At 38.1% G+C, this 26,160-nt stretch overlaps 1 protein-coding gene and 1 non-coding gene across 10 annotated transcripts in view; one reads left to right on the forward strand and one right to left on the reverse strand.

Annotated features, from left to right (window-relative positions):
- Smg7 (SMG7 nonsense mediated mRNA decay factor) overlaps window positions 1-26,160 on the reverse strand; it is a 68,146-nt gene that overhangs the window by 39,252 nt on the left and 2,734 nt on the right. For 3 of the 9 annotated variants that reach the window (XM_060364457.1, XM_060364454.1, XM_060364455.1), the window contains exon 1: window positions 3,478-3,545. The exons of 5 other annotated variants lie outside the window; for them this stretch is intronic. In XM_060364457.1, coding sequence (XP_060220440.1) covers window positions 3,478-3,530 — 53 coding nt within the window. In that variant the 5' untranslated portion in view covers window positions 3,531-3,545. Of the gene's footprint in view, window positions 1-3,477; window positions 3,617-26,160 lie in introns of those variants that run through there. One more of the 9 variants, XM_060364453.1, reaches the window with a different exon arrangement.
- On the forward strand, window positions 17,168-17,311 carry LOC132646592 (small nucleolar RNA SNORA48). Its single transcript, XR_009584855.1, has one exon. It is a non-coding gene; the product is annotated as a small nucleolar RNA SNORA48 (small nucleolar RNA).

A 26,160-nucleotide genomic window follows, 5' to 3' on the forward strand; every position in this document is an offset into this window, starting at 1 on the left:
TTTTAGAAGTGCCTAGAGTAGTTGGGACATTTTTTCCTCCCATACCAAGCAAGAATCAAGGTGGGGTTTTTTTGTTTTTTTAAATTAATTTTATTCTTTGTGCATTGGTGTGAAGGTGTCAGAACTGTAGTTACAGACAGTTGTGAACTGCCATGTGGGTGCTAAGAATTGAACCCAGGTTCTTTGGAAGAGCAGGCAGTGCTCTTAACCACTGAGCCATCTCTCCAGCCCCTCAAGGTTGGTTTTTAATTTGCTACTTTGTTCACTTGTTCAACATACACATTCTAAGGAACAATTTGGGATTATTACAATATTCATCTATTATGATAAATATAAGAACCAAATCGTAATTAATTATGCAAATAGGCCAAATACTGTAAAGTGAGTATGAATTTATGAACACACATAAATGTATATATAGCTCTCTAGACAGTAGCAAGTTGTCTAATAATAAATTAACTGGAGAAGAATAAATGCTACTGTTGTCCTGTTGAATATCGTTTTGAAGATACTCTAGGGAAGATGTTGATACTAAGGGTTTTTCTCAGTTCAGGTTAACAAGCATATGAACTTGCTTTCTCTTATTTCTCTTGTAATCTTTGCACACTACAATGCTCTATACCAGCATTTTCAACATGCAAGTTGTGACCCTTTTGGGGGGTCAAACAACACTTTTACAGGGGTCACATATCAGACATTTTGCATATCATTTTTATATTACAATTCATAACAGTAGCAAAATCACAGTTATAAAGTAGCGACAGAATAATTTTACCATTGGAGGTCACCACAACATGAGGAACTGTATTAAAGGGTCACAGCATTAGGAAGGTTGAAAACCCACACTGCTCTATACCAGACATACATTTAGTCCATGGTCTATATTCTTTGAGTATGTGTATACAGTTTGCTAAGGGTCATTCTAATCTGGGAATTTCAAGGATGAGAGCAAAAGACAAAACTAAGTAAAACAAAGATAAAATGCAAAGTCAAAAGCAATAGATGGAAGTTGGAGAATCAAGAAAGGTAGCGATTGTGAGAAGACCTGCATGATGTTTTCAAGAGTTCAAATTCAGTCCTCTAAGAAATCAATGCTGAAAGTAAGAGTACGAGAGCACTGTTACAAGACCCTGCATCTGTAGGCACTGCACGCATACAGGGCACATACATCCATGGCACAATGATATCAGATGCATGAAGCATGGATTACAGGTCAAGACTGGAAATGAGATAATGATTAATACTGCTAAGTAGAAAACTCCTTTCCAAAATATCTCCAAAGCTAAACTAGGAAGGGAGAGGGAGGAAGCAAAGAGACAGAATCAAAGCAAAGAGTCTAAAATCATTTCAGGTAGCCAGCTTGGACAGTATATAGTATAGGCAGGAGTTTAGAGGTGACAGATGTTATGAGGAATAAATAAGACAAAGCATGTAAATGACCTCTCAAAGAAGGACAACCTGTGACCAAACTACTTGCTGATCTGTATTCTAACTGTAATCAGGTGTCCCTTCCCTTACTACTTCACAAGATCTCTTCTAAAAAAGCACAATGTATTAAATGCAAGTTTAAAACAGCAAAAACCCTAGTTCTTTATCTCCACATAATGCTAAAGGACAGAGAGATAAGCTATTTAAATACCATAAAACTATGTTCTCATATGAGCAAAAAATAAAACCAGTATATTTTTAGTATGCATAAAAAATAACATCAGTGACAGACAATTACAAAAGAACTGGGTCAAGATGTTACATTTCTGTTATCTCTCTAAACATGTTATAATTCTAACTGATTATTTCAGAATAACATTTAAAAACTTAAGACCTGATAACATGTGAAACAAATGATAAATGATTGAAATGCCATGCTGAAAAAATAGAGCCCAAATCCATCAGATACAATTTGATAGCCTCGGGGGCTGGAGAGATGGCTCAGAGGTTAAGAGCACTGGCTATTCTTCCAAAGGTCCTGAGTTCAATTCCCAGCAACCACACAGTAGCTCATAACCATCTATGATGAGATCTGGTGCCCTGTTCTGGTGTGTAGGCACATGTGTGAGCAGAATATTATATAAATAATAAATATTTTTAAAAATTGATAGCCTAATATAATTTGATAATGTATGACTTGCTAAGTTTTCTTGTCATGCTTTCATCTAATAAAGTCTTTACATTTCAGCTGGAAGCACAGGCCTATAACAACACATGGTGGTCCCGTGAAAGAAGAAGTAGGATTCAAAGTATGGGGTCATCCCTGGGTGACATTGAAGTTCAAGGCTATAACAATACTATATAACAAGACTATCTAAAAACAAAAAACCAGGGCTAGGTATAGCTCAATAGCAGAATGCTTGCTGAGCCATGCCCAATACTCCATGTTTGATCCCCAATACTGAAAACAAGCAAACAACTTTAAATTTCAGCTACTCTATCAGGTAAGTAGTAATGTGTACTTTTTTTTTTTGGATGAGAAAACAGGAAAAGAGTGATGAAATAGCCTACTATCACAGGATTAGAAAGTAGCAGAGCTTGGATTCTACCTTGCAATGTAATTCCAGAACCAGAGCTTAGACACATTTATTAAAAAAAAAAAAAAAAAGCAGCAGGATTTTTGAAATGAAGTAGCTACAAGTGTCACCATCAATCATAGTAGCAACTTACAGGGACAACCATCATTGTAAAACCACATTTCTGATATTAATCACATGCTATGTCAGTATTAATATGCTAGAGCAACAGTTACCAGAGCATTACATTATAATATACATTGTAATATATTATCACAAAATGTATTCTGTGATACATTATCACAAAACTCTAGGAGTTTAATACCATCCACACTGACATACCGAACCCAAAATTGATGTTTCCTGCACTAAAATAAATCACTAAACATGTAACAGAAATTTTCTTTAACAGATAATTTGAAGATGAACTCAGGAAGCTGGAGAGATGGCTCAGCAGTTAAGAGCAAGGGCTACTCTTCCAGCAGACCCAGGTTCCTTTCCTGGCACTGGTATGCTCTCTCACAACCATTTCTAACTTCAGCCCCAGGGTATCCAGCACCCTGTTCTAGACTGTGCATACTGCAGACTTGGGGTATACACATATATATGCAGCAAAACACCCATATACATAAAACGAAAATAAAGGAAATAATTCTATATGAAAATGATTAATCCTATATCCCCAGTCTTACAAAAACTCAGAAACTTTATATCTAAATATACAAATTCCTGAAATGTATTTCAGTACATTTTTTAAGGTTTCTTTGGACCGTATCAATGTAATGATGCCAAAGTAAACCTAGCTTAATTTCTCATAAAGCCACATAAGTAAAAATAAAATCTTTAGCACATCCCTCCTCCATCCTTCAGGAAGTCTCAAATTCTTTTCTCAATGTCCACAGAATATGAAAATTTTAATATACATACTGGAAATTAGTAACAGTGCAGAAATCCCTTATAATTTTTGTCCTACCTAATATTACTTGATTTCAGATGCTCCTCTGATTTCAAGTTTTCGGTCCTCATCTGGGACTTAAATCAAACGTTTTCTCCCACAATGACTATCTGCAAGAACATCCAATTTTTCACAAGGTAGAATGGTTTAAGACACTCTAGATAGAGGAGAGGAGGAAAATATGAGTTAACACAAAAAATAGAGAATGGCCCTGGGAAAAAAAATTTTAATTTATTTGAAATGACTTAATGCAAAAAGCAAAGAAAAATAGCAAAGTTTGTTTTCTTTTTATATTTCTTAAAACACCTTTAAATGTTATTTTGTTTGTTTTTCTAAAATATTTTTGTTTTAGACCCTATATGTTGCCCTCATGAGCTTCACTGTTTACAAACTGATCTTTACAGAATAGACACCAGTTTCCCAGCAGGGATCTGCAGGGTGAAACTACCCAGGTATAACATCGAAACAGACGTACTCTTAACCAACAGAAAACCATATAAAAGCAATTAAACCACAGGCACAGGTAGGTAGTATGAATTCTATGATCAGCAGCGGTTAGGTTTTTAGGTTTTCAGTCATCAAACAGTATTGGGTCATTTTTATGTGAAAGAAAAACCATTTTATGTTGCTTACACTGGTTTAAGAAGAGAAAATACAGTGATAAGATAGGTAACAGTCCTTGCTAGAGATTTACTATAGAATGTATAAACAGATCAACAAAGCAGCAGGCAATAGAAGGTAGCAATTGAAGCATGCTTCTAGAATCATGCGCTGTTGGTGGTATGACAGAAGGTAAGCCATAGGAAAAAGAACAGTTTACTGAGGTATTCAAATGATTTAGGCAAAGTGAGTTAATTATTGGCCTTTGGTCACTGTTTACATTTATAGTTCTTACTTATGTGCTTAGGCATACTTAAGTGCTTTCTATATGTGACCTCACAGAATGGGAGCAGAAGAGGAACTGCTGGGGGTCTTCACATTCAGGCTGCTGGGGTTCAACTTAAGCTCTGGTATGTGCTAGCCATGTAACAAGGTGAATCACTGCTCTACACCCCAGCTTAGTTAGAAGATGGACATAATTAAACAAGTCACCTCACCAAGATGATCTGAGGATGAATTAGAGTAACAGAAGTAAAGTTATCAGTACTATAAGCAATAGAAATAAGTTACCCATTACTGCATTTGTCATTATCATTATGGTTAATTACAACTCTCAACTAGTCAAAAATTGCAAACACTATTATCTTCTACAAATTAGGAAAGTGAAGCTAGAAACTCATACTAATAAATTTTTAGAATAGAACACATTGATTTTAATAATTTTTAGCACTAAAATGTCTTAACAGAAATGTCAAGCATGCAGTAGAGGGCTTTGTTGCTTTACTTCTAAAGCATGTATTCACAGGAAAGGATGAGATAAAAACAGCTCCAACTTCCTTGACATAGCAAATCAGTTAGCAAAGCTTTGACTCTGACCCAGTGAGCCTCTAGCTGTTACTCATAGTTTCTTGCATTCTGCCTCTCAGGATCCACATCTTAATTCATGCTTTTTAATCACTAAACCTGGAATGTACTCCCATTTTCCTCATCTGGCCAACTCATTCTTAGATTTTTAAAAACTGAGTAACCCCTATAAGAAAGATGTGATTTGGCTAATTATTCCAGAATGTGCATACATGTAGTTTCACCGTAGCACCATACAAATTGTTTACATATTTTTTCCATTAAAGAAAGTTGGATCTGAGGCTGGAGAGATGGCTCAGCGGTTAAGAGCACAAACTGGCTGCTCTTCCAGAGGACCTGGATTCAATCCCTAGCACCCACCTGGCAGCTCACATAACAGTTCCAGGGGATCTGACACCCTTCCATAGACACATGATAGCAAATCACCAATACACATAAAACAAACAAACAAAAAAGTTGTATCTATTCAATCTTGTATATATAACTAGCACCCAGCATGGTGATTACTAGACATTTATATAAATAAATTTAAATCAATGTGGATGGTGTCTCTATTTAAAGTTATATCAAATATTATTGAAACCCAGATTTTCTTTTCTATTTTGCCTGAAAAAAAAAAATCCAGTATTTCCCCAAACTGATAAAGTCATAACCCACAGATTAAGATACTCAATAAACCAAAACGAAAACCTATGGAGTCATTTTAATAGAAGAAAACCTTAAAAGCAAACAGGGGGAGGGGAGAGAAACATTTTATAGAGAATAATAAAGGTAAAAATCATGGCTAAATTCCTATCAGAAAAAAAAGGCAAGACAAAGGCAACATTTTCAAAGTATAAGAAAAAAAAAGAAAACCTCAACCTATATAAGTTTATATCCAGCAAAAATATCTTTCAAAAATCGAAGGGAAAACAAGTAACATTTTCAGAAATACAAGAACAAAGGAACCTTCAGACCAACAGATCAATACTCACAAAGAATATTTAAAAAGCTTCTCAAGATGAAAGAATATACCAAATGGAAACTTGAAACTAAGCAAAGAGGTGAAGATTTCCACAAATAGACCTGTGAGTAAACATAAAATACTTTCATTTCTTGTTTTAATTTCATTTTAAAATTACTGTCAGGCTGGAGAGATAGCTCAGAGGTTAAGAGCACTGGCTGTTCTTCCAAAGGTCTGGAGTTCAATTCCCAGCAACCACACGGTGGCTGATAACCATCATATAATGATATTGGGTGTCCTCTTCTGGCATGTAGGCATACATGCAGGCAGAATACTATAAATAACAAATAAATCTTAAAAAATTACTTTCTACTTTAAGCAAAAAATAATACTAGATCATAGAGATTTAAAAAATGTATACATTTGACAGTAGTACAAGCCAAAAATGGAATGGGTGGGTAATAACTGCCAGGTACAGGCAATGTACATCATCAATCCTGAGACGTTGGAGGATGAGGCAGGTGAAGACCAGCATGAACTACACCTGAGAGCCTTTTTCCACACACACACACACACACAAAATAAAAAAAGAAATGTAAAGAGACATGAATGGAATGAAAGTATATTGTTTATATTAACACACAAGTAGAAATAAAACAAAAAAGGAAAAACAGAAAAATCTACAATTACTTAGAAATTTCAAAATTCATCTTTCAGTAGCAATAGAATAAGCAAGGCAGAAAGCCGGTAAGGTTGGGCCAATCTGATAGAATTAAAACCTATAAGCTGGGCACAGTGGTGCACCCTATAATCCCAGACTCCAGGAGGCAGAGGGCAGGCAGATCTCTGTGAGGCCAGCCTGGTCTACAGAGTGAGTCCAGGACAGCCAAAGCTACACAGAGAAATCCTGTCTTCAGGGGCAAAAAAAAAAAAAAACAAAAAAAGTTTCTGCCAAACAAAACACACTTTTTCCCCAAGTATACACCAAGACAGAAAATACGCTGCAGCATAAAACAAGTTTTTATAAATTTAAGACAAAATCACAAAAATTCAAATCAATACAGAAAGTCAGCTTCAGTTAGTTGTTCACATTCAGTCATGTTTCACAAAGCTTCAATTTTTAAAAAATGTACTTCTAAAGAACTATAAATCAAAGGAACAACTGCAAGAGCAATCTGAAAATATCTAAAACCAAATGAAAATGTAAATATGCATAATTTGTCTGTATGCAGCAAAGGCAGCATGGAGGCCTTCAGAACTCTGAATGTTTATATAGAGGAGAAAGGGCTAAAAGCACTGATCTAAGGAAGCATCCACTTTCAAAAGCTGTACAAAAAAGGGAAAAAAAGGGGGGGGGGGGTTTCCACTAACTCAAATCAAATGAAATGAAGAAACAATGCAAAGAAAATAAACAAAGTAAGAACCAAAAGTTACTTCTTTGGAAATACCTGTAGTTTACCCCTAAATAATCTATAGTTATAATGCAATTTCAATAAAAAACCTCAGCATGTGTTTTTTTGATAGAAATTGGCAGGTGATTTTCATGTTTATCTAGCATTTGTAACTGTAACGATTTTCCAAATAAATAAAGTCTGGAATATGTATGTTACCTGATTTCAAAACCCGCTAAAGAGCTGTGTAAAGCAAAGGACTCTAAGCAGAGAGACATAGGTACATTGTTGATTTCAAGAGTCAGAGACCAACATATACTGATGTAATTACTGTGGTGGTTTAAGTAGGAATAAGAGCCCCTGTGGGCCCATACTAAGTCATCAGGGAGTGGCACTACTTAGAAGGATTAGAAGGTGTGACTTTGTTGGGGTAGGTGTGGCCTTGTTGAAGGAAGTGTCACTGGGGGTGGGGCGTCAAGGTTTCAGAAGCCCAGCTCAGGCCCAATGGCTCTCTTCTTGCTGCCTATGGATCTGGATGTAGAGCTATTGCCCAATTCTCCAGAACTATTTCTGTCTGTGTGCATCCATGTTTCTCATCTTGATGAAATTGGACCAACCCCCAAAACTCTAAGTCCAAATTAAATGCTTTCTTTTTATAAGAGTTGCTATGATAATATATGTCTTCATAGTATCTGACTGAAACACTTATGTATATGTGTATGTAAATATGTTTTGTGTATAGTCATATTTTAATAAAAGTACTAAGAAATTTAAAGAAAAAGTACTTTCTCAACAACTAGATAAAAAAATGTAACTAGTTAAAAACCTCAAGGAATTCATCACAACGCATACAAAATTTTCTCGAAATAGATTGTAGACTTAGTCTATAAAATTTCTAGAAGAAAATTTAGAAGTAAATGGAATAACTTTTAACTACTAGCTCTGGTTTGAAGGTTGTACGTCTTCTTCCAAATACATGCTGAAAATTAATGCCCAATCCAACATTAAGAGGTGCTGACTCTTGGGAATGAATACCATATGAAGGTTACACAAATGGGACCAAGAATGGGACCAGTGCCTTATAAAGGGGCTAACAGGAATTAGCTAGGGGTCCATGCTCTCAGACCCCATTGTTGGGATAACGTCTTTGTGCACTGTGTAAAGGTTATCCCTGTATATTCAAATGCCGATTTCTGTTCTGCAGAGATCAGATTTGCAGACCAGACCTTAATAGTGTTAAGCATCAGCTGTCTCAATGTCTTGTAAACAACCCCCCTCACTTTCTGATTGGTTTTAATAAAAAGCTGATGGCCTATAGCAAAGACAGAACAGGAGGTGGGACTTCTAAGACAGAGAGAGGAACTCTGAGAGAGAGAGAGGTGCGCCTGGAGTCGACAGCCAGACACAGTGCAAGCAGGCCAGGACTGAAGGAGACGAAATAACAAGCCACATGGCAGATTTAAATTAATATAAACAGGATAACTTATGAACTGCTTGGGAACAAGCCTAGCTGTAAGACCTAGGCATTCATAAATAACTATGTCTCTGTGTCATTATTTGGGAGCTGTTACCCCCAAGTAAGTATGGTTTTATACCCCATGCCAACACCCAGAATGGACTTCACAGTCCAAAGCAAGGAGAGTTAGAGTTAGAGTTAGCTACTCTAACTCAATAGTGAGAGCAGACCAATCTTCACAAGTCTCAACAGCATAACCAGAAGACAAAAGGTATGCCTAAGATAAAAGGTGAGTCAGTTTTAACCTAAGACCCATGTTTAGAGGAATATTAATTCAGAGTGTGGCTGTTCTGGCAAAAGCCAGAAAGTATCTGGATTACCCCTGTAATCCCAGCACTGGGGAGGAAGAGGCAGACAGATCTCTGCTGAGTTTGAGGACAGTCTGGTCTACAAAGTGAGTCCAGGACAGCCAAGGTTACACAGAAAACCCTGCCTTGAAAAACAACAACAAAAACAGATTCTTGATTCATATAAATGGGAGATATAAACAGTAGTGGTAGCAACATGGTAAAACCAGTTTTCTTCTTGATGTTCTAGTTTTATTCAATACATATACATTTGCAACAACAGAAGATTAATAATAGTCATTAAGGATAAAAGTTAAGCCGGGCATATTTAACTCAGTTGCTGAAGATGTTCCTCAGTTGCCACAATGCTTGTCTAGCATACACAAAGCTTTTGAGTTCAATTCCCAGAAACGCCAAAACCAAGTGAGGTAGCAGAGGCCTGCAATCCCAGCTCTCTACAACTCCAGCCCTCAGAAGCCCTCCATTAGGTTGGTCTGTAGGCAACTAACTCTAGTGGGTATTTTCTTGATAAATGACTGATGAGGGGCGGGCCCAGCCCACCGTGGGCTTTGCTACTTCTACGCTGAGTAAGCCATGAAAAGCAAGCCAGTAAGCAGTGGTCTTCTGTGGTACCTACTTTAGTTTCTGTCTCCAAACTTCTGCCTTAGCTTCTCACAATAGATAAACTAAATAAACATTCTCTTTTCCAAGTTGCTTTTGGTCATGCCGTTTATCAAAGCAATATAAAGCAAATTAAGACACCTAAATTAAAGATAACAATTGCACGTTTAAACATCAAGGTGATAAATTTAATTTCACACAAAATATTTAATAAAAGCCCTTTATTGGAGACTTCTTATGATTTGTATTACTACTGGCCAATAAAGAAATCTACTGAGTCACATATATAATCAAGTTCTTTAGTGACACTGAAAAATAAAAAAGAAACAATGAAAATAACTTTTAATAATAGTTTAGCTTACTTAACATAGACAAAAATATTACCATTTCAACATATATTTAATGTAAAACCAATTAAAGATTTTTCAATTCTTTTCACACTAAATAGCCAAATTTTGATTAGTATTTCACAATTATACAGCATCTCTAAATCATAGCTAAGTTTTCAATAACTGATTTTTACTTAGATTTCATAAAATTAACTATTGAAAGATTTACTTTTTTCTTTTTTTTGTTTTGTTTGCATGAATGTCTTCTGTTCACTATGTGTGTACAGTGCCTGGAGATCCCTCAGGATTTGAGTCAGACTGTTGTGAGTTGTCATGTGGGTGCTAGGAATCAAACCAGAGTCCTCTGAAAGAGCAGTTAGTGCTCTTAACTGCTGGGCCATCTCTCCAGCCCCCTAAAAGTAGATTTTTACACTCAAGTTGTTTGACATGCTTGACTTTTAAGTGACTAGCACACATCTTTAAGTTCAAATTAAACAAGTTTAAGCTTTTCAGGGACCAAGAAGCACATCTCATATGGCATAGTTATTGCCTAGCATGCATAAGATCCTGCGTTTAATCCAGTCATGTCCCCAGACCTCTCCCCATCAATAAACCAAATACAGTTTGTCTTAAACCTGTTAATCTCAGCACTCAAGGAGTAAAGGCAAGACCTGAAGTTCAAGGTTATCCTCAGCTGTATAACTACAGAGCAAGTATGAGGCCAGCCTGGCTACATGAGATCCTATCTTTACTTCCAAAACGGAAGATTAATAATGTCTACACAGAAGAAGATTAAGGGATTAAAACAAACTTTAAATATGTTCCAGTTCTTGAATCGCCTTTTATACAATATCCTACACCACGGGTCTAGACTTGGCTATACATTACCCACATTATCTCTTGATGCATTAATGAGACACAGAAACTCAATTTTAACTTTTAGTTTAAATGAATGCAAACAGCTAGGTGTAGCTTGAAAAAAGAGCAATACAGCAGTATTATTACTGAACCCCAAAACCTATCTACCTTTCTCCATCAACTACTCTTAATGTCATCCCTCCAATGGCAAAGGTACAAAAATCAACAACAATTTTTGATCGTGAGAAGAAAACTTTCTCTTCCTCACAGGGAATTCAGGACTTTCTTGGGTAACAAAAAAAAAAAAAGCTTGCTCAAGTCTCTTACATGAAATGGTGTAGAACTGACAGATAACACTTACTCTACATATACTTTAAGCCACCTTTAGAGTGCTTCTAATACCTAGCCCTATCTGTTATAGACAGTTCTCATTATTTAGAAAACAATAAGAAAAAGTCTGCATATTTAGTTCGAACACGGTTTTTTTCAAAGATTTATTTATTTATACAACATTCTGCCTGCATGTGTGCCTACATGGCAGAAGAGGGTACCAGACCTCATTACAGATGGTTATGGGCCACCATGTGGTAGCTGGGAATTAAACTCAGGACCTTTGGAAGCACAGCCAGTGCTCTTAACCTCTGATCATCTCCAGCCCTCGAACATGATTTTTACAACTATTTTCAATCTATGGTTGGTTCATATATATCAAACTCACAGATACCAAGTATTGCATTTAAATGAAAATTTCATGCAACAAAACTAGCTTTAATTAGATAAAAGAAACAGCATTGATTTGTATTAGGGTACTGACATGTGAACATGGGTTCCCACATCTATCCTCCTAGCCAGGAGCAATACAGAAAGGCCTCTTATACATACGTGCATCTGTGGCAGTCTGTCAACAGAATCCTCATGCCAAGGACACAGCTTTATAATACTTATTGCATTTTCTTTAGTTAGCATTCCTTTAAGAAACCTAACATCTGAATGTTTCTTATCTTACAGAAACTCCCTCAATTTATAAGTCAGAACTTGCTTCCTGCTACAGATTTACCAGCTTCTTGGTCAGATAGAGCCAGACACATAATTTAGGAAACACTAGTTACGTTTCTAACTCCATGCTTTAAGTGGAGCTAGTGAGAGAAAGCAGAAACTGTGGCTATGTCACCCTAGATTACCTAGTTTCTAACTGCAATGGACTGGGGTGAAGGAAGAATGGGGTCAGAGACAGAAGTTACGGATAGCATCAAGGTTCTACAGTGTCTTTAGAGGAAGAAAACTAGGTCATTTTAAATTTGATGCACTATCCCACACAACATAGCTATTGCTAACAGGTCTCCATCCCTTTTCATTCTTAAAGAAGGTTTTGTTTTTTTCCTGCTTTCTACCACTGAGGTCTTAACTAATATACTTTCTCTTATCTTCCCACCCTTAATCTCATAATCTACACCAAGGTCCAGATCTTGCTTTCATTCTTTGAGCAGTACCAATGAATTTCAAAGAACCTCCTTTTTCTGCTCCCATCAGTAAACCTTCCAAAAATACTCTGGTTTCTCTTCAGATAGTATAAATCTTTTGCCTTTTATCAAAAATTACTCTAAATACTACTCCCTTCAAGGAAAAAAAAATGTATTTTAAAAGTTGGGATTGAAGAGTTTAGTCATATTGTATCTGTAATTATGAATGTTATATTTTATAGCAATATATAATAAACAAAAATCTCAAAATCCCAAGCAAATAATATAAAATTAAAGACAGCCAGTATAATACACAATTAAGACTACTGACTCAAAAGCCTAACTCCCAGGCTCAAAACTCAACTCTGTCAATCTGAGAATAACTTTAGGCTTAACTATTCTGAGTCTGTTTGCCTGTTGTAAAACAGAAAAACAGTGGTAGATATCACATAGGATTGCTGTGAAAATCAAATAAACAAACTGTTTGAGTCAGGAATAAAATAAAACCTAAATACTGACTATTGTCATTACTTGTATCAAAGAGAACAAGCAGCATCTCCAAAGTTACTCTAACTCAATAGTGAGAGCAGACCAATCTTCACAAGTCTCAACAGCATAACCAGAAGACAAAAGGTATGCCTAAGATAAAAGGTGAGTCAGTTTTAACCTAAGACCCATGTTTAGAGGAATATTAATTCAGAGTGTGGCTGTTCTGGAAAAAGCTCACATCCAAAGACCTTGTAGGTCTGTGTGATCCAGCTGGAATATAAACACACCTTTAATCCAGGAGACAAGGCAAGCACATCTGAGTTTCAGATGTGATCTTAGATCTAGGCATGGTGGTACATGCCTTTAATTCCAAACAATGGAGGTTAAGATAGTTTGTAGAAGGGCACACCCATGTTTGAAAGTGATGTCAGTTGAGTGGCAGAAGACAGTGACTAATCAGAGAAGATTTGATAGAATAGGATATGCCCAACTCTCATGAGAAGAGAGAGAAAAAGGAAGCCACTTAAAAGGCAATTCAGAGAGAGGAGGCAGTTTTATAGGGACTGTAAAAGACAGGTTGCAGAGAGAGAACTCAGGTGAAGACCGATTGAGCCAGAGAATAAGAATAAGACAAAAGATTAGAAAAGATTGCTGGAGTTAGTTTGAGGCCAACGAGAGCAATTCAGGGACCAAGAGAGAAGCCAGATTAAGTCAGCTGTGAGAGGGTTTGAGCCAGAACAGCTGGGCTGAACCAGCCAGGCCAGAGCTCAGAAAGAACTACAAAGCGTGAGTTTATTAAGCTGTAAGTCTCAGAGGCTAAAAACATTCTAGGCCTAGGTGAGATTGTACAGAGGCTCCAAGCTTCCAGGACTAGGCCTAGGTTAGCAGAAGGAGGCAGTAAGCCTCCAGACAACAATTGAACCAGGCAAATAAAAGTTCCTTTTACACCCATGTGACAGTCTAATGAATCATGAAAGCTTTTTAGCAATCATGAAAGCAATTTTAGTCAGAATTATTATAAAAATATATTATTATAAAACATACTAGCCAGGCATGGTGCTGGGCACTTGAGGCAGAGGCAAGTGGATCTCTATGAGTTCTGGGCTAGCCAAGGCCACCACACAGTGAGACCCTGTCTCAAAAACAAAACAATACAATGTAACTTTAATATGGAGGGAGGCAAGGGCCAAATCAGGGAGGAGGGACCAGGAATAAGATTAGTGCCACCAAATTCTAACTTTTATATCTGCTATAAAGGCCTTCCACTAAGGGTTGTCAATAAAGCTTCAAGAAATAGTAAAAGCATAAAATAATTATTCTAAAGTATTAGGCAAGCCAGTAAGGGAAAATACATGCTGAGGACTGCACATTAGTGGCAGCTTACAAGTCAGGAAGACTTTTTAATGGTAGGTTACCCAAAGGAGAAGCCTGTAAGAATCATTCATTGTTGGATTTTTCTAGGCAAGTGAGGAAGGGCAATATGATGAGGGGGAAGATAGTGTTAAGACAGGAAACCAATTATCAAAAGAAGAACAGAAAACAGGCTAATTAGGAAGAAAAAAAAATCAGTATGTAGAAAAACAGGGTTTAGACCTGGAAGTCCTGGGAACTTTGTACATCGGCCTGCCTCTGCCTTCCTGCCTCCTCTGCTGGGTTTAAAGGCATAGCCAACCACCACCAGGCAGAAGTCTTAACCAGACGCAGACTAATGGAGGTAGTGCTGTGGTTGAAATGGTAGAGGTAGAGTTCTAAGAATGGCCATGTCTGTGCTGTGGCATGGTAAGAGCGATATGTAGTAAGAGAGTTAGAGTCATGGGGCACTCCGAGAAACAACTACACCTCCCCTCTAGATGTTCACAACACAAATTAGCACACTAAAAATTATGAGAGAATCCAGTTTTACAGTTAGGTGGAGTGATGCTTATCTGTAATCACAGCATGAGAGGCTGAGGCAGAAGGAAAATCATAAATTTAAGGACAGCCTGGGCTACTAAATGAGAATCAGGCCACCCAGCACTATATACCAAGCTCCTGTATGTTCCTCAAAAGATCCAGTTTAATCTGGTGCTCTTAAATTTATTTTGTCTTGGAAGTACTGATAATCCTCTTGCTTATATATAACAGAATGTTAATCAGCAAAATATATTCTAATATATGCTACAGTACTGCACAGGTTTGCCATATATAATACAAGTAAAAACATTAAAGCGTCTGCTTTAAAAAGTGAGATGCATAGAGCCTTCAGTACTAGTCAGAGTGCATCGAAACAGGTGCTTTTAAATACTGCTGGGATCAAAATCAACACTTTGAACTTTGTGATGCTCTATGAAAAGACTGCTTTAATTTCCTAGTCTTGCTTAACAGCTTACTATAAATCCGTAGCCTAGAACAACATACATTATCACAGGATTTCCAGTGTACTAAAAATCAAGGTGTCACCATGTCACTTTGGGGAAAGAATCAGCATTGTTGCCTTTTCTTGGTTCTGGTGGCTGCCTGAATTCCTTAACGCCTGGCCGTCTTCTATCTTCATAGACAAAAGAATGCCACATCAACTCTAGCTTTTCTGCTTTTTTTTCCCCCACAAATAATGGATCTTTGTGATTACACTGCATCCAGTAAATAATGGCACCTTAAAGTCTGCAGTTTTATCTCAATCCTTAATTTCCTCTCCCCAAGTAACAAACAGTAAAATATTCACAGGTTCTAGGATTAAAAAGATAATTACATAGAGGCATTTTGAAAGCATAAATTACAGTAATAAGATAGCAGCTTCATGCAATGAATAAGTTCATTTCACACTGCAGGCCCCTCAATTACCCTACAACTATTTATACCATTAACTGCTCCTACCTCAAAGACTACATTAAGCAAATTTTAAAGTGAAATGTTAATATATTAAAAATACAGAAAATTAAGTCGATGCAGAAAAGGTTACATTTGTCCATCTAAAACTACATTGGACTTTACATGAGGAAGTTACAGCTTCTCATGTATTTCTTCTAGTGACCCATCATGATCATTAGTAGCAAAATTAAAACTAAACAAGCTTAAGATTACCTTGATAGTATGTCAAGGACAAAATTTCAGAACCATGACTCTCACTTGCGATGGACAAGAACAAAAGAAAATGCCACCAGAAACCGTGATAAGGAGCTAAGGCATACTCAGTGGCTGACTACTTGCCTAGAACATATGAACCTGTGGGGTTCCATCCCCAGCAAGAGGTGAGGAACAGGGTACAGTTGAAAACAAACTACAGAACTCCTGCTGTTTGTTCCCTAGCTCCTTATCACAGGTGAGAATTCTATAAAATCCTACAGCCCAATTTTTTTTCAGAATTACACAACCTTACTAAAACTTTCGTTATCTTCCAAATAATTTGTGTGTGTACACACACACACGTATAGCCTTCGCTGACCTGGACTATTTTGTAGACCAGCTAGCCTCAAACTCAAAGATCTGTCTGCCTTTGCCTCCCAGAGTGCACTACTGCACCCGGCTATCTCCCAAATAACTTAAAAGTATTCCAAAGAACTAGTAAAGTTTAGTGAAGATGAATCTATTCACTAAAAGGAGAAAACTCAAATCCTGCATATTCCAAAGGAACTGCATAAGACATGCCTTTCTCCTGTTTCCTTTCTCTTAGACTTTTAGCTTGGTTACTTCTGCTCATGCTTTAAATCTATGCACAGACTGGATACAATGGCACATGCTTGTAGTATAGCACTGAGAACACTGAAGCAGAAGAATCACTTGGAATAAGTTTTAACAGCATACTGTGACCCTGTTTCAAGAAGACCAGCAGCAGCAGGGGCTGGAGAGATGGCTCAGTGGTTAAGAGCACTGGTTGTTCTTCTAGAGGATCTAGGTTTGATTTCCAACCCACGTGTATGCTCAACAACCATTTAAAACTCCAGTTCAGGGGTCTGGTGCCCTCTTCTGGCCTCTGTAAGCACTACATACATGCAGGCAAAAATTCCGTACACATTAAAAAAAAAAAGACCCCCCCCCCAAAAAAAACTGGAAAAAAAATGAAGAAATAGAAAAAGATGACAATGACAACGATGGGGGGCGGGGAGGAGGTGTTTATGTTTGGAAGTTTTCAATGCACCCTTAAGGGAAGGTGCAAGACTCATGCCTGTGAAGACGCATGTCAACTGTAGAATACATGTGGCCCAGGTTTGGGGACCCTATCCTCTAACTCCAGAACAAGAGACAGAGGCAGGAGAACAGCCTGGGCCACAAAACACTAGATAGATTAGATAGATAGATAGATAGATAGATAGATAGATAGATAGATAGATAGATAGACAGATAGATAGATAAAAAAAACTAAGACACAACCACAACCGCTGGCAATGAGCAAAGAGACACCTTGTTGTTGGTGGTGGTCTTATATCAGTCAGAAGCAGAGCAGATGGCAGTCCTTTGTTCATCCTAGCTTGATGCCTGGCCTGGTAGCCAAAGCTGTCTTATGCCTAGGACTCATAAAATCTAATCCAGGCAGTACAATGTGGGAAGAGAAAAGAAAACAGATACCTGCCATGCCACCCACAGGAGGCCATAGATATCCACTTGCCACCAAGCTACACAGCACCACACTATGCAGCATGTACGGAGGATGTCACCTAAGGGCTTATTAGAAGCGTTACCAGCCTTCAGAGGGAGCAACCACGATGTACGAGTATGTGGTGATCAGATGGGAGAGAAAAAGAAGGAAGCAGCTTGAGCATTATGAAGAGATATGGAACTGTAGACTTGACAGTGGAGAGGAGTAGCCTGTTGTGCGTGTCCAGCCTCGCCACCTGGGGCCATGTTGAAGTCCTGGATCAGTTCTGGGTCCACGGCTATGCAATAGCAGTATCAGTGTCAATGTCCATGGCTCACATTATCACTAGAGAATACGGAGATGTCCTTGGTCAGGTCAGAGCCACTGGATGTCCAAGCCTTGGACCACTTGGATGTCCAAGAGCTATGCATAACTGGCCCCACCCCTCACCAGCTGCAGCCCTTGGGAGAGCTCTGAATTGGCTCACTCCAAAATCAGTATCATCTACAAATGGTTGAGGTGCATAAAAGGGCCAGTCCTGCTGTTCCAAGGCTGCAGAATCTCCATGACACAGGGCAACAACAGGATAACCAGGAGGAGCCCCAAAGAGGACTGATGGTGTCACAGAAGCCAGATCTCAAACAGACTAATGCCTCACTGCAATGAACATTTGGAAGTGAAGATGTGTGGACAGAGAAATATACTGTGGGATACACTGTGACAAACTAAAGCTTCCACAATGAGATGTTTTCTAAGCTTTGTTTTGTTGTTGTTTGTCTGTGTTTTATTTGGGCGGGGGGGGGGGTTGTAATGGCAAGGCGCAGGTATGACGGGAGGGAAGATGAGCAGGACTAGGGTACATGATGTGAAACTCCCAACACATCAACAAAAAGTTAAATAAATAAGCTAAGACACATCCTCTACTACAATTAAGCTACAGTGATTAACACATATGAAAATTCAAAAAAATTAAAATTACAAACGCCAAAAAAGAAATGGTTTATGTTTAAAGCAGAAACCAAGAGTAAACAAGTGAAATATAACTAGGTTAATGAAGGGGAGAATTTTTTAATTTTAATTTGAAATAAATATGGCATGTTCAGAGACAATAGGCAAATCATTTTAATCTTTTTTGTTCCTGACACCATTGACAGAAGTAGATGTTATTTTATAAAGGCCAACAATGCCAGACTAAGGAGTATAATTAAGGGAAAGCCATTTATAATTTTTTTCAAGAACATTAAAAAAAAAAAGAATTTAGTCTGAAGGAGAACCAGAATTGGTTACACTGAGCTATTTCTTCATATCTGTTTCATTTTACCACCAACGAGTAATGAGCAGTATTTAAAGCCCAGTCAATATCTCTTGTGACCTGGAAGAACTGCAGGCAAGGTACCAGGCTGGAAAGGGGTGAAATATGGCTAAAACTGACAGAACCAGTACTACAGTGGTATAATATACTCGAGGGTAAAGAAACTAGCAGAAATCAAAGATGACTGTACAGAGTTTAAACCTGGCTGGGTGGGGTGGGAAACAGACTCACAAGGAGCACCTCCAGTGAGGAAAATGAGAAAGCTTAACGAACTGTTTAGGAAGAAGGGAAGTATATAAAGCATATTTATTTACTTACTTATTAAAGCAAGATATCATGTATCCCAAGCTGGCTTCAAATTATACTGTAGCAGAGTTTACTTTTAAGTGTTGAGTTTGATATGACAATATGGCTGTTAGCTTCAACTGGCAACCTGACACAACCTATAGTTACCTGGGAAAACAGCTGACCTGTGAGTGACCTCTTCAGTAAGTTAAATGATATGGGAAGAGGCAGCCCACTGTTGAAAGTACCATTCCCTGGGTAGGGAGGAGGTCCTGAACTCTAAGACTGGAGAATATGAGCTGAGCACAAAGCATTCACTTCTCTTCAATCTTGTCTGGATATAATGTGACTAGCTGTTTCAAGTTCCTGCTGCCTTGACTTTCCCACAAATGAAAGGACTGCAGTGTGGAATTGTGAGCAAAAATAAAACCCTTTCCCTATAAGTAGCTTTTAAAGCGACAGAGTGAACAGAAGACTGACAACAGTAAGACTTCTCAAATGACAAATGCCCAGAAGGCAGAAGGACAAAATGGTTAGTCAGTGCTACATGCTAGCTTTCAGATTATGCACACCTAAAACATACAGTACTTACTACCTACCGGAGCCACTCTAAGTGTGTTAACTATCTTTCTTACTTTATGCAACAGTCATATTATTTCTAGTTCACAGATAAGAAGTCAGAGAAACGAGGCACAGAAAGTGTAAGTGAATTGCCCAGGGCAACCGAATGACAGGGCTATGACATAGACTGAAGCAGTTCCACCCCAGAGGTTATGCTATTCTGTTTGTTTTGAGACACATTGTGTAGCCTGGAATTTGCTATGTAGAACAGAGACCCACCTGGCTTTTGCCTCCTAAAAGCTGAGATTAAAGGTGGGTACCACCACTTCCAGCTGAAATTATACTCTTTAAAGCAGAATATTCAACTCCGTTTATTTTATCTTTGTGCCCATTTCATTAAGAGGTTTATGAGTCTCTGAAAGGAAAGAGTGACATCCTAAACCAATCATCTAACTAGGACTAGCACAATGACATACTCTTGATAAGTTTTAAAGAATGATGATTCCATGACAGAAGTTTGTTAAGTAGAAAGGGTATCTTAAAAAAAAAAAAAAGACAGAAAGAACAGAAAGACAGACAGACAGAGGGAGGGTGGGGAAGGAAAGAAGGAAAAAAGAAAAAAGAAAGAAAAGAAAAAAAAGCTGTCAGGTGGTGGTGGCACACACCTTTAATCCCAGCACTTGGGAGGCAGAGGCAGGTGGTTTACAAAGAGAGTTCCTGGACAGCCAAGGAACTGTTACACAGAAAAACACCATCTAAAAGAAAAGAAATGAAGGAACGAAATGCTGAAAAAGAATGAGGTATGTCATTGTTCTTGCCACTGGTGAGTGAAATACGCCAGAACAACAAAACAGGACAGAGTAATCACAATCAGTTGCCAAAAGCAACAGAGCTTAAGAACTTCTCCTATGGCTGTGTGTATACAACACAGTTAGTACTAATTACATGGTAACTGAGTACTTGTATGCTTGAGCCAGGAGTAGTGGCACACAACTTTAATCCCAGCAATCAGAAGGCAGAAGCAGGTGGATCTCTGTGAGTTAGAGGCTAGCCTGATCTAGATAGTTCCAGGTCAGCTAGGAGTACCCAGTGAGACCCTGTATCAAATAAAACCAACCAACCAACCAACCAACCAACCAAACAAACAAACAAACAAAAAGACCCTCAACAGCTGAAAGCATGGTCTCTTTTTTAGGCTCCAGAGTCCTGAAATATACACTGGCTCAGATGAACTAGTGGAATAGGGTAGATGATATAAGAAAGAGATACACAATCAGAGAAAGGCAAAGGTGTGAGTGTAAGGAAGGAAAATAGTGATTTGGGCCATTATGAGGTCTTTGGCACCTTTGAAGATGTCAGTACCAATAAAGAACATCATCATCAACAACAAATGGATCACAATAAAAGGACAAACAGACAGCAGGTTAAACTTGAAATGCTTAACCATAAGGCAAAAGCATGAATGACAGAACTCAGAAGGAAAATTAGAATGAAAATAGGCTTTTAAAGGAAAATCAAGATTATTTTACAGAAAACACTAGGGAAGAAAATGACACAACAAATGAAATAGGTCAAGGAAGAATAGTAGATACAGTCAAGAGCAAAAGGAAGAGATGGGGCTTGCAGAAGAATCCTAGCTAATTGCTTTTCCTTTTTTGAGACCCACACCAGCTAGCAAATGTTCAAATCGCTATTTTCACATCTCTTCTTTTTATATCTGTGAGAAACTTGTGCCTGGTCAGAACATTTAATATCATGCATTTACTCAAGAGTAGATACATTTTTTAATATATTTGAAAACAAGTATGAGCATGTTCTGCCGGCTGCAACATGAAGTGCTCAATACCCCCCCCCCCTTTAAAATTCCCATTCATCTTTCAATTTTCACGTGAAATCTCACCTCTACTAAGATGCCCTTTCACCCATATCTCTACCTGTTGGAATAAACATCATCCCTATATTCACATATTACCTTTGCTTCTATATAACAGCACGTGGTAACTTTACTGGTGTGTCTCCAATTAACTTTAAACTTGCCACTGAAAGCTCTGTGATTGTGCTCTACATGTAATACTCAGTAACTGCCAGTAGAAAAAACCCTCAAACTTACAAAACCAAGTCAGTATGTACACATGTCTACAAGTAAAACCATGGCAGCTAGCTTAGCACTACCTAAGGGAAAATTGATGAGAAAGCTTAAGAAATAATCCATGGATTAGAGGTAAAGGGACCCACTGCTATGTCTACTGTTTGAAACTGGAACATTTCCACAAAGGCACCAGCATTAAAGGCTTGGTCCCTCTCCTGGCACTTCTGAGATATTACGGAACGCGCAGGAGGTGGGCATTTCATAGGAGGCTGGAGGTCACTGAGCACATGTGTGCCCTCAAAGGAGATGGGTATGAGTCTCTTGTTCTGCTTCCCAGCCACCAAAACATAAATACACACACATACACCTGTTAAGTCACCACAGACAAAACTCAACAAGAACTGACTGGGCTGAAACCTCCAGAAACTCAACTAAAACAAACCTGTTTTTCTCGCTGCAGTGCAGTGGCACATGCCTGTAATCCCAGCACTTGGGGAGGCAGAGGCAGGCGGATACAGCTGATAGACAGACAGACAGACAGACAGACAGAAAGATGGGTAGACAGACATAGATAAGAATCAGTCAAACAAACAAAAAACCTGTTTTCTCAGTAAGCTGATTATGCAGGTATTTGTTATAATGACATAAAACTGACTAACAATACTATGCATACATACTTTTTAAAATTAGTGTTCTCAACTGGTTTAGAATTTACACTAGGGAACAGCTCACAATGCATGGTGACATTTTTGGTTATTCTTTTTTTTTTTAATTGGGCAGAATGAATGATATTCACATCTAATGGGTACAGGCTAGGGAGGCTAGGCTGCTAAAGGCCCCAGGTGCACAAGATAAACCATGCCCTGGACCCATGAGGAATATATAGCCCATTATATCAATCAAGTGCCAAACTTTGCAAAAACACTTCAAAATGAAGCAATCAAGAAAAAAAAAAAAAAAAAAAAAAGACAACCAGTCATTTGTTGCTTAGTGTATCTGAGACTTCTAAAATTTTCTTTAAGTTTCCTCTTCTTCCTACAGACTAAGAACCTGGCAGCAAACAACTTTCCTAAGGAGTTTCGGTTGCATGTTAACCAGTAAGAAGTTGGTTACAAGTTCTTACCATATGACATGTTTGCCAAATTACCATCTCTTAGTTTCCTGTCGATGATGATTAGCTTTTAGTGACAATCTCCCAGGCTCTTTGCTAAATTACGCTACAGCAACTAAATCTTCACGGTAAACTTCATTGACAATATATAATGCTCACCCACCAGTAACCTGCATACATGTGAACAACCTACTTTCTTCAAGACATCTGTCTGCTCATCTCTGAACGACTAGCCCATCTAAACTTTCAGGCACGAACTCACACAACAAATAAAAACCCAAAAGTCTGTTAAAGTTAAGACTCAACAACTTAATACAGTATAAAACAAAATAGCCTTTTATAGTTTGAACCATTCTCCACCCCAACAAGTACCTCATGAGAAACTGGCTGTACTAGTGGGTCCAGATCTTACTACAACCTAACCATTAAAAACATCAACAAAAAGCTCAGTGACTGTCCTCCAAGATGACAGCAGATATGAGAAAGCAAAAAATGAAACACAGCTAAAACAGGAAGTATACATTTTTAATCCAACTGAAATCACAAAGAAGGCAGAAATTACCAACCAAGATAATTCAGCCAGTCAGTATCCAAGCAGCCAGTGTGCTATTAACATTATAACAAAACTTCTAAGCCTCAAGTAATTTTTTTTAATTGCCATATTTGGTAAACCAGCCATGTTTGACTGATTTTCTGGAATTGAGGCTACTTCACACCCTAGAGAGGCTAAAAGTGGTGGGAAGGAGGAGGAACAACACAACTCTGTGAACCACAAGGATTAATACCCATGTACAGCTTACAAGTCTTTCTGAGGCTTCCTATCAGACTCGGCATTACCAGACTGTTCTACAAAGTACAGCCCATTCCACTTAGTTATCGCTCCCTACCAATGCTCTATCCTCCTGGCTTCTCTCTCTAGTCTAAGATTATGCTTGCTACTTTACCCAGCCCCAGCCAAGATTTACCATCAAGCATTTTACCTTACAGTAATATGGGACTATTTTCCTTCCAATTCAAATAACAACCATTTTTTCTGTTGCCTCAAAAACAAGTCTGCGGCTGCTGTTTCATTTCTGGCTCTAAAGTTTCTAACACGGAATATGACACTAGAATGTCCTTTCAACAGAGGTATCAGAGGGAAAGTCTTAACAAAGCAGACATTTATAGAGCATTTTTGTAAAGGAATCTAACACCAGGAAATCAACGTCAAGCTGATTTCACTGAAAACACTCACAGCATAGAAGCAAATTTCAGACAGAATAACGAAGAAAGCAAAGTTGGAAGGTATATAAAACAGTACCTCTCACAACGGCAACAGATGTTATTTGGTAACATCTCTTACACCTTTTATAATAGGATTTGGCCTGTTTGACTGGTAATGTTATGGCAGAGATTACTCCACTTTCTCATATTGCAGAAAAAGTAACTTTGATGTTTTCTGTGTCTCATACTTTAATGTGTTCTTCCTTCACCCACATTTTTCTGTGACCTGGTTACTTTTTTGTCAACTTGACACACATTGGAGTCACCTGGGAAGAGAACCCTCAAATTGGAAAGTGTCTCCATCAAATTGTCTACAGGCAAGTCAGTAGGGCATTTCCGTGATCAACCGTTGTCAGAGAAGCCAGAATTTGAGGGTTGGTGCCACTCTTGAACAGGTGATCCCCATGGTAAAAGAAAACAGACTGAGCAAGCTACGAAGGAACAAGACAGGAAACAGCACCCCCCCTATCACTTCTGAACCAGTTATTGCCTTGACTTTCCTGAATGATGGTGGACTACAAAGTGTAAGATGAAATAACGCCCTTTCTCTCCAAGCTGCTTTTTGGTCCTGGTCTTTATCACAGCAACAGAAACTCAAAACAGTGCCTTTGGTATGTTAATTTCCAGCTCTTAAGAATTCATTTAAAGTATAATATTATGCCATACTTATTATCTTATCTATGACCTATCATCACCTTTCTGCACCATAGAAAAACTACATTCTGTCCATTTTTTTACTCAATGTAAGTGTCAAAGTCTTTTTAAAAGAGCTTTCATTTTGTCAAGTCAGGAGAAAACACCTGATTTCTACTTAGATTTGGGTAATATACTCCCAATATTTCTTGCCTAGAACATACATATTTAAGGAAATGTCTTACTTTATATAAATTAGGTCTCTGAAACATCTATTTGGACAGGAGTTGTGCCAGCCTAGTACTAAGAGAGGAAAGGGGTCTTTTTCTTCTAGCAAAGGAAATCTGCAGTCTTGTTCACAGTATCATCTCATCCCTCCACAGGTTTTCTTTTCATCTGTGCTGTTTCTTTAACTTGAGATGAATTCAGTTCCCTTTACCTAGTTCCCTCTTTCTTGTTCTTACTAAGACTTCTTACTTCATAGTACTATTTCTCACTCTTTGAAGCTGCCACCTTGTTCCCTACATTTCCACTTCCCCAGCATTTCAATACTAGATACCCTACTCACTAAAACAATTAAAACTCAGCTAAGAGAAAAGCTGCAGCAGCCACACAGCCTAAAAACTGTCCAGTCATGGTCTTCTCCCACTGACAAAGGTAAGTAACAAAACTCATCCTAAAGTCAAGGACAAACTGCCTCCTCTAACCTCTACAAAAACAGACATTCTGGGGGCTGGAGAAATGCCTTAGGAGTTAGGACCAGAGGTCCCAGATTAGATTCCCAGCACACACAAGGTCATTCACAACCATCACAACTTTAGTTACAAAGAACCTGACACCCTCTTCTGGCCCCCATGGTCACTACACATCAATGCAGACATTTTAATGTAGGCAAAATACCCATACATATAAAATAAGTCTACTAAATTGAAAACAAACTTCTATTTTCAAAGAAACTCAACATGTTTCCTTGAAGATACCCTCCAGTCTCCCCTCAGCAGTCTTTAAATGAAATTGAAAGGAAAACTGAAGTTAACACAAACTTCTTTGCCTTTTCAATTGAGCTGGAGATGTAGTGGTCATTTAAACTCTGCTCATTCCATTTTTCTCTACTCTTCACAGATAAATTCATACCAACCTGTCACTGATAATTCTTCGCTCCATGCTGAAGATACATTAGCACAAAAGCTTCTCAAAGAAACTATCTTTGCACTGAAAAATATCAACACTTTCCTAACGTTTGCATCACACCTTTTTCCTACTACCAAGACCTTATTTCAAACCCTAAAGGTCTACTATTTTATGACAGTTATTTTCTCAAAGCATAGCTATGAACATATGCCTCTTAACAAGTCATCTCAGATTTCTGTCTTTGACATGGGCTTATGAAGCCCAGGGTGGCCTTGACCTTGCTAAATAGTGGATGACCTTGAACTTTTGATCTTCATGTTTTCACTTCCAGAATGGCTGGCCATATTACACCCAATTTTATGTAATGCAGGTTAGGTGAGCATTCTTCAAATGAAGCTACATCCCA

This window comes from Meriones unguiculatus, chromosome 11 (genome assembly GCF_030254825.1).
Source record: "Meriones unguiculatus strain TT.TT164.6M chromosome 11, Bangor_MerUng_6.1, whole genome shotgun sequence".
Taxonomy (NCBI): Eukaryota; Metazoa; Chordata; class Mammalia; order Rodentia; family Muridae; genus Meriones; species Meriones unguiculatus.